At 42.1% G+C, this 18,592-nt stretch overlaps 1 protein-coding gene across 3 annotated transcripts in view; it reads left to right on the plus strand.

Annotated features, from left to right (window-relative positions):
- The first annotated feature begins 1,260 nt into the window (after positions 1–1,260).
- slc4a3 (solute carrier family 4 member 3) overlaps positions 1,261–18,592 on the plus strand; it is a 46,023-nt gene continuing 28,691 nt past the window's right edge. The window contains exons 1-3 of one of the 3 annotated variants that reach the window (XM_060040733.1): positions 1,261–1,647; positions 7,351–8,054; positions 12,226–12,427. In XM_060040733.1, coding sequence (XP_059896716.1) covers positions 8,001–8,054; positions 12,226–12,427 — 256 coding nt within the window. In that variant the 5' untranslated portion in view covers positions 1,261–1,647; positions 7,351–8,000. Of the gene's footprint in view, positions 1,648–3,324; positions 3,459–7,350; positions 8,055–12,225; positions 12,428–13,227; positions 13,710–18,592 lie in introns of those variants that run through there. The other 2 variants (XM_060040734.1, XM_060040735.1) reach the window with 2 other exon arrangements.

Below are 18,592 nucleotides of genomic sequence, written 5' to 3' on the forward strand. Positions count from 1 at the left end.
CTTTTTTCTATAGAAATTGCCAATTGTGTGTCTAGAGATCCAGACAGAAGGGAGGGAGAGGAGAAACAGTCGGAGGCAGGCCACAGCGGAGGACGTGAAGAGGCGGGATGGGGGGGGGCGGCGGAGGGACAGAACTTGGTGACAGGTTTCTTATGAAGGGCTGTGAAGAGAGACTTGTGACACGCTGGTGACAGCAGCAGCAGTCAGACACTGGTGGAAACTTCCAGAGAGGGAGAGTTGAGAGAGTGAAGTGGAGGGGGGTTGAGGGTGTGTAAGCGAAGTGTAAGGGAGAGAGGGAAGTGCGGAGGAGAGAGGGTGGTGAAGGGAGGGAGGTGTGGAGAGAGAGGTGTTTAGGAGAGAGAGAGAGAGAGGGAGGTGTGGGCGAGAGAGAGAGAGAGAGAGAGAGAGAGAGAGAGAGAGAGAGAGAGAGAGAGAGAGAGAGAGAGAGAGAGAGAGAGAGAGAGGGAGGTGTGGGCGAGAGCGAGAGAGAGAGAGAGAGAGAGAGAGAGCGAAATGACTGTACGAGATGAGAGGGAGGTGTGGTGGAGAGAGGGCAGTGTGTGAGGGAGAGTAGGAGGACAGGGGGTGTTGGGGGAGAAGTGGGAGGTGTAAGAGAGGCTGTGAGGTAGAGGAGCAGTTGCTCTGTAAATCAAAGAAGCGGAGAAGCTATCCAGAGTATTAGAGGGGAGCACTTTATGAGAGGAGGTTTGAGTGGGAGGGTATGCTGGTCCGGCTACCCATTGCCGCCAAGGGGAGTTTTTACAAGAGTTTGGACTCCGCCCCCCGACTGCTCACAGAGGAGTTTGACAGGGAACTCACACGGTAGAAAACCATGTGATAACAGAGGAGGACGAAACCAAGCACATGGAGATGTGCTGCAGAAAGTGCTTGTGAGAGGAACCATTATAGCATCAGAGAGAGAGAGAGAGAGAGAGAGAGAGAGAGAGAGAGAGAGAGAGAGAGAGAGAGAGAGAGAGAGAGAGAGAGAGAGAGAGAGAGAGAGAGATGCTTATCATAAAATGTTTATATTATGGGTAGCCTTTGAAGAATATTAAGACACATTATGTTATATTAAATGAAAATATAGGATTTATGAAATGCATTTGTTCATACAAAAATAATTGTATTAATAATACAACTCATTGTAAATAATACATAATTGTAGGCCAATCACATATAATTATTTGGAAATTATATATGTTAGATATAAATAAGTAAAAATATTTAAATAAATAATATTTTGCATGTCTATAAACATGCATGCACCAAATCATGTTTGCAAGTACATATTCTGTGTCACGGCTACATATAATGTATAATATTTGTCAAATCTACACCCACATACTTGCAGGGCCACATGATTGACACAGAAAATGTACACACAGAACTGTGTGCACCATCATCATCATGATCCTAAAGACTGTCTGCTGACTCTTGTTGTCTCGAGCGTCTGTTCCTAGCAGGCAGGTTGTCCTTCAGAGTCACGTGGTCCAGCCCAGCAGCATCCTCCGTGTAGACCGAGTACAGCTCGGCTCCTGGCGTGTCTTCACTGGGAAATATGCACATGGACGTACCGAGCCACTGCGTTATTTAACCACACCATTCCGAGTCGACTCGTTGTCGCTGAACTGCTCTTCCAAATCGCAGGTAAATCGGTCATAAAAATCCCAATAAGATGGGGAAAACAAGATCAATAGTGGGCTGATTGCTGCACGCTGTAACAACTGTATCGAATGAAGTGCGTATTGGGCAAGCAATCATGCATGGTGTCGCGATTTCCTCCCAGTGCTGGAGAGTGCATTTATTACGAAAAACAAAGGCATATCCAGCAGGGGAAAGCATCCAACGCATTTGGAAAAACCGTTGCACAGGTTTGTGTAACTCCGAGGCAACTGTGCAATAGCTGCTGACTGACTTCAGGCGCAGGATTGCGCTGTGCCGCGCATCCGTGTAGCGCAGGTAAAACGCACGCAGCGGTTCCCAATAAGATCCGATCGTCTCGTTATGATCGATTCTATGATAACAAACTTGTCGATATTGGATGTGCTTACGTAATTTGTTCCATGCGGTTGAACCAAAAACACGACATGTTTGGTTTATCATGGAAAAACCCTTGGTGCTTGTCTTTATACAGTGCATTGTTGCGTGATGTGTGCATTCACTAGACATGCTGGTGGTGGAAGGGTCACCGCACAGCAATGACACAGCAACCAGGGCTGAGTCAGTGGGGAATGACATCTGATTCGATTTGTAGAACTACACAATGGGAAGAGGAAGTGGGCCTGTTGTGTCTACTGTCATGTCAATGTTGTTGTTGTTGTTGTTGTTGTTGTTGTTGTGTTAGGACACATGTTAGTCATTCTATTGTAGGCGTACCAGTGATATCATTGCCGATATAGGCAATAGTTATACACACACCCACATATATTTAGGTCACTTTCGTTCGAGAAACAACGTTTGTTGATCCATGCATAAAGTTGTGGCTGTTTGTTCCTGGTTATAAGGCATGCAGGATTTTATTTATTACTTAATCTTTCATCCCCTCTTAAAGGCGGCATGCTTTCAAAGTGACCTTCAACAAGTTAGTGGGGTTTTATTCCCTCACTATTTATCTTTGTGTAGTGTATGACCATGTGCTTGCTCTATATATGAATTCATACATCAGAAAATAGCTCTGTTCTGCATAGGGGAAGTGTCTGTCCCTGCCCTGGAGTGGGGGGAGGGTCTGGTGCCTTTACATGACATCTTACAGGGCGCTCGCTATGGGACTGGGGCACTGTGCTTTTCACATCCAAAACACTAAGTAGTAGAATTAATGTTGTACTTCTCAAATTAAATTAAATTCCTGAGTGTATCACCATAGTGTAAATTAACATTTAGTCATTGAGCTGATCCTTTCATGCCTAGGTACTTACAAGTGCTGTATTCCCAGGTGTTGTACATTTGTAGAGGTAATACATGTAAACAAACTGCATTCTGAATGTGTTGTTTGTTTTTTCTTCACTAGCATCTGTTGACGTTGTAAGCATATCAATCACACCATTCATGTGGGAGCGGACCAGACCTCTGTTCGCTATAAGTTAATATGCTAATGGGGGGTCACACACCACACACTCACTCACACACACACACACACACACACACACACACACACACACACACACACACACACACACACACACACACACACACAGAGACATAGACACACACAAATACACAAACACACACATGGTATGTGTGTGTGTGTGTGTGTGTGTGTGTGTGTGTGTGGATACCATGGTGCATGGTATCCTCTTACCCAGCTGACATTGCTCGGTGGTGTATGGAGGGATGGGTGTTACATGGAGAAGGGGCCGATGCCCCTCCCAGGGGAAGTGGGGGGGCAGCTCACTAACTCAGGTGGCAACAAAATTAGCTCAACCGCCAAGGAAGCCAGGCCTATCATAACACACAGGAAGGTTAGTGTGGCTTTAGCTGGTTACCGCTGTTATCCTGATAGCCCTCACCCTAACCCACTAAGTGTACGGTGTGTTTGTGTCAATAGAGTTGAGGAGGACAGGCGGAGTGCTGCACTTAAGGGGCTCACGGCTAAATAAATGCTAACTATGCTAGCTGTTTTTTGAAGATGATTCATAAGACAATTATTCATACAGTTTTACATGAGTGAATTATGTTGAATGTATAACAATACTTGAACCTGGGCCTGAGCTCCATATTCTTTTGAGCTCTGCTTTCTGAGGGTCATTTTCAAGGGCATGCATGAAATACCTCCTTTGAGTGTTTACAGTGTGGAATGAAAAGATGAAAGGACGATAATGTCAACAGAGATGCAAGAAGATTTATTGTATAAGTGACCTTGACATTGAAGTGGACAACATTCTTCTTACGTGACATGTTCCTGTTTGAGAACCGCTCGATAAGACAGCTGTTACACTTTAGTTCTCGGCTCTGTAATTAATGTGGTTTCACTCTGGATTAAGCTAAGTGGATGCTACGTGAAGTTTTCTATTTCAAGGGCAGGGAAACATTTGACATAGCCCTAAGTGTCAATGAGATTGATTCATTTTATAAGTTATAGTTCAACAGGTGTTTTTCCTGTGGATTTGGCACAGAATAATGACTGTTTATGTGATTGTATCGTAAAGTCTCTTTGATTGTCTTATCACTCTTTGAATTCATTATGATACATTATATTACATTATAGTACAATTTGCCACTTTGTAAAACACACTTTGTAAAATTCATACAGATGCCTGAATAGGCTATATAGTTTTTTTCATTAGATGCATCCCAATTACGTTGTACCCAAGGTGCCTTTGTGTCTGCTAGCATGGGATGAAGATGGCTCATCAGCATGTAGCATCATCAACAATTAGGCCTACATTCGCAGGTGTTCACCATGATGAGTATTTGAGTAATGAGCAAGAGAGTTCACTTTCCCTCGAAGATGTTGTCATGGTAGTGCATACACATAAAAATATTATCCTCGGTATGCAAGAACTGCACTTGTGAGTTACACATCCTATAAAAAAAAAAACACTCCAGCTACTAAATGTTAGTAGCTGCAATAAGAGTTTTAACCTGTTGGCTATAGTTAGCCAGTAGAGTGGCCTACATGGGGATTGTTGTGGATTGTCCTGTCCTCTTTACATTTCTTGTATGCTAACTATTATTGGCTTGTCTGCATGGATGAGTTGCACCTGTTACCCTGAAGCTGAAATCATTAGCGAGGTCTATTTTGGCACCGTCAGCTCACAACACGATCCCAGGCTGCCTTTGTTGAGCTTCTATGTACTGTATGTGCACAACGCTAACGTAACCCTTCCAAACAAGGCTAGTTGATGAAGGGTAAACATTATCTATTAAATATGCCAACTCAACAATGAGTATGTGTAGAACTAGCAGGACTTAATTAACCATTTATAAAAACTGCCTTAAAGGTTGGGTATGGGATTTGCGAAACGCCAGCAGATTTTGAAAACACACAACTCAAATGGTCCTACCCCCTCTCCTTCAACGCTGACTCTGACTCCACCCATTCCAAGTACCTGGACGCGCAATCATGCACGAGCGTGAACACAGATGCGCGAGAGCGAGCCAGGCTAGCGTAGGTTTTCGTTAAAAAACATGGCAACATTAAAAAAAACAACATGGGGATGGTGGCGTCTTGTCTGCCATGGAAATTGTCTTCTACTGCTAGGTCCAAATGTGGATGAACTAGTTCCAGTAGCTACCGCAGGATAACAACAAACAGGAGCTTGCTCTGGGTCACAAGCTCTGGGTCACGAGTACTGCACGAAGGGGTCGCGCGCGGGGCGCAGGGGAGGGGGAGTGCAGTACGACCGTTTGATTGACGTACTTACTGTCCAATGCAACTCGGTGGCTGTGGAAATCATTGGCTGGAGTTTTTCAAGCCCTGCCCGTTCCACAGATGATTGACTTGTTTAATTTTCATGTCAGTACTTCTAACTCAGTGGCTGTAAGTGGGTTATGATAAGGATTTCAAGTAATTCTGCAAAAATGGCCAAAAAAGCGAATTCCATACCCAACCTTTAACATGTCCCTGAATGTCACAATGCTGTTAGACGATATGTTTTGGTTTTGATACCAACTGCTTTTTCAGGCAGTGTTCATTTATTTTAACCACTGATCTCAGAACAGCCTTGGCAGCTGGATGACCCCAGCAAACTGATAAGACAGAGTGACCTTGGACTATTTGTGATATGCTGATGTTCTGTGGCCTTGAGTTTATCAGTAAATCAAGTGATGATAGCCGGCCCATGCGGACCACCTACTGCTGCTCTTTAGCGGACGTGAAACCTGAGCGAAGTCATTACTATGTTGGCAGCATGACAGAATATAGAGGTTAAACATGGTATAGGGTCAGGTTTGTGAACCTATATGCTAGCATATGGGTTCACCAATGGAAGGATGGTTCTTCTTAAGTCATGACATTCAAAACAACCCTCAAAGTTGATTCCGAAGTTTCTCCACAAATGTGGTATTTAATTACATTTGTTCATTGTTTGTTGTGATTTATTAAGTGTTTATTGAGTGTGTAAATCGGTGGGTAAAACACATTGACAGACTCCCTCTTGCAGAAATTGGTTTCAGAAATATTAGGGATGGAGCTTTGATCAAAGTGCAATACACAATCGTTACAATATAATATATTATAGTATCTGAAGTGTCTGTTTGATGAACATTATATGTACTTTTTAATAATATTAGTAATACTAGAGTTTTCGCACATGCGTTGCGCACACTCAACCTATAGTTGTAATTAAACCCATAGCAATAATGTGGAGACCACAGTCGATAATGTAACAAATTTCTGAGCGCATAATATAATAACATTTTGTCTATAATGTTACAACGTATAACATTTGTTCACCACAAATGAATCTTAAAAGCAGTGCCAACATTCAAATATTTTTTAACCATTCAGTGAACAAAAGGCAACAGGCTGATCAATGGGCCACTCAATGGCGTCATCAACATGCCCACTGAAGTGATTTGAGAAATACAGACTTTATACTCCTCATTCACATATAAGGTAATTTACATTTCCTACGAAGACAATACTGCTTCAGGTGTAGTATTTTCATCGTACAAATGTCAGGATATGTTGGTCACACATACGGCCCATCAGGAGAATATCAGGACTTACACGTGTGTCTTGAAGCAGCTAGTGTGTGAGCATTTGAATACACTATACAATTTGTCAATTTATGGTAACAGGGGTAATTGTTCAATGGAAAGTGTAGTATACTATGCATGCAAATAAATTATTAAATAGGTTTTACTGTTATTCAGGGATGAAAAGTGCATTGACATTTTAAAATGCAAGGCAACTACTATTGGCTGGTTGATAATAATAATCATCATTGAGATCAAACATCTCTTCCAGTTGCCTGGCAAAAACAGGCAGTAGTAGCCTACAATCACACACACAGAAAACAGAAGAAAAATAAAACAACTAAAACAGTCCGCAGTGGGCAAGGGGGATCTCAATATCGCACTCATTTCGGAAGGCTCAAGGAGGAGAGAGTAATATTACATTTGAGCAACAAAGTGTAGTCTTTTGGTGGACTCTGTAGACATAATTCACCATACTGTGTTACTTACATGTTTCCGTTGTGTTATGGGGACACTGTCTCTTTAAGATTACTTGACTTGTGTGTTGATATGTCCCGTCGGCGCGATGTTTGAATTTAATGGTTTTTATATGACAAAATGAACGACCTGCCATTGCTCGTCAAGGTGAGAAATTCTTGTACATCATGGACATGGTCCTGTGAATCACAGACGTGAGGTCACCCTAAACCCCTCTGGCTCTACTCCCTGCAGGTGATGCCACCCAAAAGGCTTCCTGGATCTCCAGCCGTGAAAGAGAAGGGCTGATCCCTGTCTCCCACCACTCCAACGTCCTACTGCACCCCCATTGTCCTTCTCTTCCCCTACGCCAGCCTGGCTCCCCATCTCCTGCCCAATATCTTCCCCCTCCCCCTGATTCCTTCTCAACTCCCCACTCCCGAGCTGTGACCCCCTATCCCTCCCTACGCCATTCCATCACAGCTCCAAGTCTGTGTCCTCTTCCCCACAGGTGTTGCCGTCCATCTGAGCATCCCAGAGGTGTGGGTAGCAGACACGCCCTTCTTAACAACCCCTCCCTCCAAACGCTTCCTCAAAAAGTCCTGTTGCCCAAGTCTCTTACCCACCCACCCCATTCCCTCAAAACTTGCTGTGACCTTCACCCTTACCCTAATCCAAGTACCTCAAAAACGTCCATCTGTCCACTATCCCTCATCCACCTCAGAAATCTCCTGTTTTGAGAACATTCCACCAACCAACCCCCTCTAAAACCCCTTTCCCAACCCTTGTTACCCCCTCCAATCCATCCATCTACCCATCCACCCACCACGCTTCAGCCACCCACCCGGACCCCTCTCTCCCCCTCAGCCCTGCTCCCCTCTCCTGCTGGCTGGGCCTGAGGATCCATGGCTACAGGAGGCCATGCACCTGAAATAGATGTTCTAGCCAACCTGCAGCCGGTAAGAGCCACCGCGACATCAGACCTCCAGGGTTCATGTCGACAGAGGCGGTGGTGGATTTGTTTTGGTTGTTTTGGTGCTGTAAATGAGGCAGTGCCCAAACATTATCACTTTTCAAAACAGTTACCTGCAAGATTGCCATTCTGTTCAGGACTTCCTGGAGGTAAAGTGGAAATCTAGACTTTGGAAACAAATCGTATATTCAGATTGAAGAAGCAACAACACAAAGGCCATTGCACACATTTTCTACGTCCTTTTCTAGCCTGTGCTAGACTATAGTAAACAAGCTGCTCACAGCAGATTTAGCTGTGGTAGTCTTGCATATAACCCACCAGAGAAATCTGTAGTAGGGCTGCCTTTGAAATTAACAAGGCATGGCGGTTGTAGAAGAACAAACACAAAGATTCACTGTTACTTTTATGTAATGGGCCTTCTGCCATTAATTGCTGTTGCGCAATGAAGTTAGCCATGTAAACTCAGTTGGGTGAGTTTTCTTTTTAACTTCAGAAACAAGATATATAATAATTAAAATGTGCCTAGAAGAGAAGAGAGAGGCAGAATAAACACATAGCTAGCCTGTTAAGCCGTGTCAGTATCGCAGATAGATGCTTATTTGAAGCATAAAGCAAACAAGGCTAACGGTAACGGCAGTGCTAAAAGTGCCTTTTAATAAACACACCTGGAGCAGACAGAGTACAAACGCCAAAATTGGATAAAGGAGAAAATTGACCGATATTACCGATCAGTTAGAAGGGGCTGTTCGTATGCAAGCCCTCCTCAAACTGCAAGCCTCTTGAAGCAGCTGTGTGGAGCAGGGATGAGTCACACTTGGGTATGGGTGGAAAAACACTCACTTGATCCGTGACTCGTCAACAGTCCCGCTTTGGGCCTGTTGCTAATATCCCGGGAAAATCGGTCCGCCTATGAGAAATCTGGTATCTCGAGAGTAGGGCACTGCGTGGGGCGGGGGGTTCTGCACCGGTTGAAATGGAGATGGTTCCGTTGAGAAGCTGAAGAGGCACACGGACTGCACCAAACTGGGGGTGTCGTCGTCTTTTAGCATGGCAGAGAGATGCTGTGTTTAATGTGCTAGCGCTTGTGACATGGACTGTCTCTGTTTTCCCATATCTTTCTGTTGTTTGTGTGTGTGTGTGTGTGTGTGTGTGTGTGTGTGTGTGTGTGTGTGTGTGTGTGTGTGTGTGTGTGTGTGTGTGTGTGTGTGTGTGTGTGTGTGTGTGTGTGTGTGTGTGTGTGTGTGATTAAGGGACTAGAGGAGGTTGCTACAGCAACATCTCAAAACCAGCTGCCTGATCTTGTCAGTAAGAACAGACATGTCAGATAAGCTTTTGTTTTGTTGTTTTATTGTCTATTTGCTGTCTACAAGACCCAGGGAGGTAACCCTCATATTCTGCTATTCTTGACAACAGGAGCTAGAATGAGGAAAGATTGTCATAAATAAAGATGGCCATATTTTCGCCTTATAAGCAAGATTTAAGAAGTAAATTTACGATGTAAATGCTATGTGACGTGGCTACTGCAGCTATTTACTCCATTGAATAATATTCAAACTCGATACAAACCAGTGTACCAGTCAATCCATTCAGGGAATTCTTCCTCTAAATAGTTTAATTATGCTCCAGCCAAGCCACTGGAGGTTGCTAATGGGAAGAAAATACGTTGTGCTGGTTAAAGCGTAATTCATAGTGCATCTAACAGCCAGTGTTGGTACGAGGAGCACCCTGCGAGTACGCTGTCGATGTTTACATCACAGCCGGAGCCAAAACTGGTAAAAGTACCTTACCCTCAGCTCTCCAAAATGTAACTTTGCGGAAGGCTTGCAGAACCACAAACACAAGCACCGGCGTAGAGACATTTACATTTACATTTACATTTAGGGCATTTAGCAGACGCTTTTATCCAAAGCGACTTACAATAAGTACATTTGTCATAAGAAGTGCATCAATATATCGCTGTCGGTACCAGAGACCAATGGTAATTGGACACAGAAGTCTAACTCTACCTTGACCTTCACTGTAATGGTCCAATACAAACAAACGGTTGTGCACCATATGGGAAAACCCCCTTTACTAGATCAATTGGCATCATAGAAATGTTCCACTATCGCTCGGAGCCTTGTAGTGTTTCTGCCTGGATGGACGAGAGAACAGAGAGAAAGAAGCACAAACACATGAGCCAGCTCCACTTCCTGCCGTGGTGTGTTGCCGCGCTGCGTCCCAGCCAGTGCAGCGTGTATTACTGTACCAAACACTGCCATTAAGTGTGACAGCGTTGCATTAAGCTGTCCAAACGTCAAGCGACTCCCTGCAGCCCACACGGTCACATGCAGACGTTTCTTTCCGTCCGAGTCCTCGTAGCCGTTGTGTGAGCGGAAGTGCTTCTGATTTTTGTACAGGTTAAAAGGCTGGGTGGGGGTTGTGTTCACACATAGGCGCACCCATGCACAAACACGCACATACATGCGTGCGAACATGCACGCACATACACCCACACACTCCGAGAGCGAGGCAAAACTGACCAGATTGGGCTAAAGGTCAAAAGTTGTGTTTCGCAGGCTCAGCTCAATCTTAGCCTGGCAGTGGTGCAAACAAGCACTTTCAGAGGACGTACATGGAGCCAAGTGTTACATTGCAGTGGCCGAAGCGCTCTCGCTCAATACTGGGCCATTTTCAGAAATCAGTCCAGTATTTTAGTCTCAAAATGATGGAAAAATTTGGTCCAGGTTAAAAAATACAGACGTGAGTCTACGTGATTGCACACAGGCCGGCTCCAAACCGAAATGGAAAGGTTCTCAAGGGTTGAAATCTCACGCATACACACACTCACCTGGTTTGGGTTACGCCCAGGTGTATTGGGAATTAAACTTCAGGCTGCTCCACCTTAATAGAGTCTCTCTTGTTGGGTATAAATACCCGTTAACATTTGTTTGTTTACATTGGCACAGTACACGACTGGGAGTTTGCTTTCAACGTAGCGGTTAGCCGCATTCCAAAAAAGTAATAATTAATGTTATTATTATTGATGGAATAAAATGCATCCAAGATCGCAATAGCATCAGCATATTAGGCATTTATTTGCTGGCTCCCAGAAAAAAAACAACATAAACAACAGCTTATCTGGCACCATTAAGAGACGGAGTCACTGAGCTCTGGAGCTTGTAGTGACCAATCAGATGTAATGTGTGTGTTTGTCTCTGTGTGTGTCACTCTTTTCATCTAAAGCACTCTCCTGGGGCCGGCTAGGGCATTAGCATCATGCTGCCACTGCTATGCACTTTGTTTTATTGATTTTTTTGCGCTGGTGATGATATATGATTCTTGATGACTCTCGGTCTCTGTCTCTGTCTGTAGAGTAGGTGAAGTATAGTATAGTAAAGTGCAGCGTATCACTGCCTTTGTCTGTACTGATGGTACTCAGTGCTGACGTTTTCCATCGTGGCCAATCTCCCCAAAGTGTCGGTTGTCGGTGTTACTTAACCGCCTCTATCAACGCTCTTGTAGATGCACTCAGGCGCTTCTTATAGTTCAGTTAGTACTTATTGTAAAACACTTTTATCCAGAGCATCTCACAATGCCCTGAGTGCATATACTCAGCCCCCAGAGGGAATACAACCCCTAATCTCGGCTGTGTTGATGCTTTGCTCTGCTTGTTGTAGACTGACATGATTCATTCTTTTGTTGATGCCCTCCACGGAAAATGCAGCGTCGCCCTCAGCGCCGTGTCCACTCCACTCTCTGGTTATATGTGGCCCCCGGGGAGCCTCACTCAACGTTTCTGTGTACATTTAAATCATTTAAATCAATCAATGAACAAACAGTGATGTCATCATGTATGACTGAGGGCGGTGAGGTGACGCTGGCTTTAACAGTCGTGGATTGAAGCTCCGTGTTGTGTTTGTCTGGACAGAACTATCACATCATCAAACTACTAGATAAATCATCGACCTGAGTTTGATTTATTGAAAAAACACATTTCTTGCAGTGTGTGAATAATAATTGCAGAATCTTCTTGGGTTTCTCATCTGGGATCAATTAAGATTTGATTTTATCTTAATTAATGTTATAAAGTAATACAGTATGTTGTACATTTTGGGGATATTCTTTGTTGATTTATTTTGTGTGTATTCTTATTTAATATTCCCCCTCTGCTCCAGGTGGAGGAAGAGGAGGATGATGATCCCTCAGCCGATCGAGAGAAAGAGGGAGAGGAGGGGGAGGAGGATGAGGAAGAGGAGAGGGAGGAGGACAGCTGGGAGAAGGTGCTCTCTGTTGAGCGCTTTGGTGACATCATCAGCACTTCTGGGTCATCCTACGGAGAGAGGATGGGCCGGCACTACAGCGAGAGAGACTTTGAGAGTAAGACCCACTAACTTACTCACTAACAAACAGACATGCACTACAGTGAGAGAGACTTTGAGAGTATGACCCACTAACTAACTCACTAACAAACAGACATGCACTACAGCGAGATAGACTTTGATAGTGAGACCTTCTAACCAACTAATGATGTAAGTGATCACTGTGTGATAGCAGCAATAAGAGACACCAAGATTGTTAAAGGAGACATATTATACCACCAGGTGTGAGAGTGATTAGCCTTACAAGCCGTTTAAAAAATCTGCCCCATGAAGGTTGAAACAGTTTTAATGAACATTTTGTTTCTTCTGGGTTCCTGTTTAATTCTGCCCCACATTCTGCTGTGAAATCTGTACATTTGAGTAACAATGCTAGTGATGTACACAACACTTTCAATCTCACCCTTTTCTGGTTGCTGAGGTTCACAAAGCATTAAAGCAATTGAACCCTAGAAAACCGTCTGGTCCGGATCACTTGGAACCAAGGTTTTTAAAATTAGCAGCAGACTTTTTTTTTTTAGCTGAACCATTGACACATCCTCATAATCTCTCATTGGCTACAAATAAAATATTAAGGATTATGTCCATACTCATCAAATATTAAATGTGCATCAATCAGGGTTCCGAAAAAATCATAGCACCACTACTGCTGCCATGAACGTTTTAAATGACATCATAGGAGCACTAGATACAAAAATAACATTGTGTATCACTCTTTATTGATCTAACTAAAGCGTTTGATACTGTTGACCATCATATTCTAATACAGCAATTTATTCATATTGGATTTCCTGATCATACTGTGGGATGGTTTGTCAACTACCTCACTGACAGAACTCAGGCCACTTTTTTTTCTTTTTTTTGGTTTCACTTCTGGCATTCTTACAGTGCGTAAGGGTTCAGTACTTGGACCGCTTTTATTTACTTTATCTATTAATAGCCTTGGACAAAATTTCCCAAATGCAGCTTTTCATTTCTATGCTGATGATAGTGTAATTTATTATTGTGCATCCATGCTCAGTAAGGCTTTTGAGTACATGCAAAGAGATTTTGATAGAGTTCAGGCTCAGCTTTGTCAACTGAAGCTTGTTCTTAATGCTGAAAAGGCCAAACTTATGTTATTTTCAAATTCCGAAAAGCAGGTGTTAAATCAGCAAATTCTAACATCTCAAGGTGTTGAAATTGAGGTTGTGTCCACCTACAAGTACTTTGGATTTATGATCGATGACCACAACACTTTTAAAACTCACATTCAAAATCTTGGGAAAAAGCTGAAACTAAAGGTAGGTTTTTACTTTAGGAACAAATCATGTTTTTCTCTTGAGGCCAGGCGACGTCTTGTCGAAGCTACCTTCTTGCCGGTTCTTGAATATGGTGATCTGTTGTACATTAATGCATCAGCTCACTGTCTACATATGTTGGACATTGTGTATCATGGAGCCACGAGGTTTATTACAAACAGCAGAGCCCTATCTCACCACTGTACGTTGTACTCAAAAGTTAACTGGCCTTCTCTTTTTCTGCGACGTCTTAGTCACTGGTATGTTTTTATCTACAAGGCAATTTTAGGTAAGCTCCCCTGTTATTTGTCGCTGCATATGTCCCGGAAACGTGTCCCCCATGGGTTATGGTCTCGGGACATGGTCCTTATGAATGTTGCTGAAGCGCGGACAGAACTGGGAAAAAAGGCCTTTAAGGTTTTTGCACCATCTTCCTGGAATAACCTGCAGAAGCAGCTCAAGCTGCAAGACCTAGTTAGTCAGACTCCATTGGAAAATGCAAATGTTATAGTCAATAATCTAAATGTATTATTACTATTGCACTTAGTATTGAACTTGTACTTTGTCTTGTGTTTTATGTTGCAACTGTGTACTGCTGTCCATCTTGGCCAGGTCTCTTTTGTAAAATAGATTTAAATCTCAATGAAACTCAACCTGTTTAAATAAAGGATATAATAATTATTATCATGATTATAATTATAATGATAACTCATTAATAAGAGAGAGAAATCATTTGAAACTTTGAAAGTATGCCAAGCTGAAACAAACTAATGAATAATGACAGACAGGAAATAGATGAGAGGAAAAACTGCATGATGCAGAAACAAAATATGCATATTTTATTAGGCTCATAGTAGGCCTGTGAATATATTTAAAAATACTATCATATGTAAGAGCAAAACCGGTCACAGAAGGCAGGGCATAATAAAGTTTAACGTCTACAATCAAGAAACATGTTACGTGTTACCTCCATAGTATTCCCAGGAGGGGATGGGCATAAAATCAAAGTATCACCAGCATGTCATCACAATTCAGATGAAGTCATTAAGAGTCCAGATTTAAAAAGTCTTTAAGAGTCCAAATGTAAAAAGTTATTTGGAAAATCTAATCTAAATAATATTATTTTTTTTACATACTTGGCTTACTCATGTGATAACCATTTTAACCAGTACTTCTGAAATGTATCAATACAAAGTCTGAGGGTGAATGTAAGTTTTTCCATCTCGTATATTTCTTTTACAATTACTAACCACTAGGGCTGGTTAAAAACATAGATTTAATCGATTTTTGCAATATCCATTCATAGGGCATGAGAACGATGTATATATATATATATATTTTTTTTTTTACCATTATTATTATTTTTGAACTTTACTAAACAATGCCTTAATACAATTTGCAGTGATGGAATGTTGTAGTTCAAGTACACTTTCACTTGCAATTCCTTCGTAATTTCAAAATTGCACTTTTGAGACTTGAGACAGTTTTGTTTACAGCTCAAGTTTAAAATGTCCAAGTTACAAGTTTGCACTTAAAACCTGTCGTTTAAGAAGAAGAGAAAAAATTAAGTACATTCGTATTTTGTTACACAGTTGAGCCATTTTCATTATTTAAGAGCAGATCGAATCGAATCTTGATTAATCGATTCTGAACCTTATGAATTGAAATCGAGTCGATTTAGGAAATTGGCCACGATACCCAGCCCTACTAACCACTCTCTTTTGGTTGGTGGTTCCTTGTTTGGCCACTTTTTGGTGATTGCTTTTTTACCGACTACAAGTAATATTTCGAGACGATATTTATCTTGGTTGCTAAATTCAGTTGGTATATTACCTCAATATACAGTGCCAAAATTAAAATTGATCTCAAAGCCCAAAATAGATTTTATTTCTGACACTGTGTCTAACCAGTAGGGCTGGATTGCCATGCAATTCAAAAATATATGAAGTCCTGTCTGTCTAATTTGTGAGATTCTTGAAGATGTAGGAAGCTTTCAAAGCCTTTATTGGTTGAAATTACGCAGTATGATGTGATGTGATGCCCTTGTCAGTTGTTTAAACCTCAAGTCCAGCTGCTCTGGTTTAAAATCATCATCATGTTCAAACCATCTCAGCCCTCGTGCTTTCTCCCCAATTTTAGATTCTAACATTCTTTCTAGATAAATGGCCTTAGACTTTGTATCACCAAGCAGGGATTGAAGTGGGATATCAAGTTGGTTTATTTCTAGTTCTTTCCATTTTGCTTCGTAAATATTGATACACCAGTAAACTAAGTATTGTAATTGTGCTGCCTCATAATAGTCTACTAGACAAGGTAGAGACATGCCTCCCTTTTCTTTGGATAACTGTAGTGTTTTAAAACGTAATCTCGGTTTCTTACTTTGCCATATAAACCTAGAAAAACAGTCGCAGCAAAATTATCATCTTTATAATCTCTATTTGATTATGCATACTAATGCCGCTTTTCCACTGCATGGTACCAGCGCGACACGACTCGACTCGACTCGACTCAGCTCGCCTTTTTTGCGTTTCCACCGCGAAAACATGGTATCTGGTACCTGAAGTGGCTGCTTTTTCTAGTACCGCCTCGCTCTAGGTTCCAAGCGGCTGAGCCGATGCTAAAAGGTGACGTCGGCAGACGGCCGGCCACTGATTGGCCAGAGAGTGTGACGAAGTCACGAGAGCGACATGGCAACCATGCTGGTAACAGCCATAGCAGCGCCGCAGCCAACATATTCCACTTCTTCAACATGCCAGCTAATAATACGAACACGAATACCATCGCATCGATGTTCTCCATTGTTGTTATGTGGGTTATGTCCATGTGTGGGTTACGTAGGTGTTGTTTGCGTCGCGTACAAAAATACGTCACGGCCCTTTCGCGCAGCCGACCCCGCCCACGTCCCGGAGGTACTATTTGCGGTGGAAAAGGACCCGTGCTGCTACCGTGTCGAGTCGTGTCGAGTCGTGTCGTGTCGAGTCGAGCTACATGTGCGGTGGAAAAGCGGCATAAGTGTTAGAGAAGCCCATCTTTCCAAATTTATTTTTATTTGTGATAGGGTGATAATTTGTATTATATATATCAGTTAGGTTTCTCGGTATATTGACACCAAGATACTTAATAACATTAGTTTTCCATTTAAAATTAGATATTTGACATACATTTTCTTGTGGGAAAATGTTATGAGTAAGGGTTTGAGTCTTATGTACGTTTAATGTGTAGCCTGAATAAAGACCATATTGTTCAAGGCTGGACATGAGTTTGGGCAGGCTTAAATATGGCTCGGAAAGAGTCACCAAGACATCGTCCGCGTAAAGGCATATCTTGTGTTCTCTTCCTTTAATTGAGATTGAATATTTTATACCATTCTGCTGGCAGCTCATCTCCCCCTTGTACCTTATTTATTTTTATTTATTTTTCTCTGCTGTTATAATTGCTTATGTTATGAGCTTATTTGTTCCTCACTAATGGAAGGTGAATCTAAAGTTTCCAGAAAGCTTTTAACTGTTGAGGGTTCCGCTAAATTAGGTTGGGAAGTTATTGTAATACGTTTCAAAGGACTCTTGTATTTCTTCTGGTTGTGTTGGAGTGGGAGAAAAAAGTATACTGCTTTACAGATTGGTGGGGTTCCCTCCATTAAGGCTGCCTCTTTAATAGTGTTGCAGAAGTGTCGCTACACATAATGACGTTACTAGTTTTCAGTAGTCAAGCTCTTTTATTGTTCAGTAGCGCAGTAGCGTCCACACAAGCTACATTTCCAGAGCGTTTCTGAGGCTCAAGCACAAGGCTCTGCTGCAGTCTGAAATAAATCGAAGGATCAGTACCCCCAAACATGGCTGATAAACATAGGAAGACGTTAGGTGTTCTATGTCGATGTTGATGGTATATGAACGAAACACTTCCGTATGACGGCGACATCACGTACCAATCATTGAGCTGATGCTACGACCAAAGACACACAAACTCACACACACACCTGACACATGAAGTTGATGGCAAAGGGAAGGTAACATTTTTGGTTTACAGGTGAATTGAATAATCTTTGCTTATCATAGAAATGTGAGCTTGATCTTTTTAATGCTGTTAAAACCTGTCAATCTGGCATGACATGGTTTAATCTGGAGTGTGTTGTGAGTTCAGATCTCAGGTTATTGTTTAATAAATTCCAAAAACAAATACTAGCTTCTGATGTAGTGAACTACTTTTGCCATTTGTAGGTTAGCTTGCTTAATTTCTCTGGGGGGCTGCTTCTGTGTAGTGGAGTTTCATTTGCTGTAGAGTAACTGGTTGCTTAGCTCAAGGCAGTTTCCAAGTAGCTTGCCCAACACAGCTCTTAATCAGACACAGATATTTGATTCTCTGTAGTGTATTGGAAATCTAATACTGAAAATCAATAGGATGTATTGTATTGCTGTTGAGTCAATGTTACGCTGTTATGCCATAGTCAGCATGGTACTTAGCTTTGTTATGCCATGACATGTTTCCTCTTTATCACGTGATGATTTAGTTTTTTTGTCGCTCACTTTTCTTTTGCTCTTAATGTTATTTATTCATTATATAACTCTTTACATTTGTACATATAGTCATCTAATAATATAATGTTATCATTTTGTAGTAATACAGTTTAGTAATAGTATTACTAAACTGTAATTGCATCCCAGTATTGCATTACTTTACATTAAGTCCTCCTAATTATTTCCCTTTATCATCCATTCATCATCTGAATGACCTCTTGCCTCCATTATACGATACATGGGCACATTGAGGGCAGGTGGTATGAACACTCAATATAGTCACAGATTAGCATCAGAGTGTTCCCTATTATGAACGCCTGATGGTGGTGGGGTGGTCGGGGAGCGGAGGCGATGTGCTTTGATGTTTAGTAA

This window comes from Gadus macrocephalus, chromosome 20 (assembly GCF_031168955.1).
Source record: "Gadus macrocephalus chromosome 20, ASM3116895v1".
NCBI classification, from domain to species: Eukaryota; Metazoa; Chordata; class Actinopteri; order Gadiformes; family Gadidae; genus Gadus; species Gadus macrocephalus.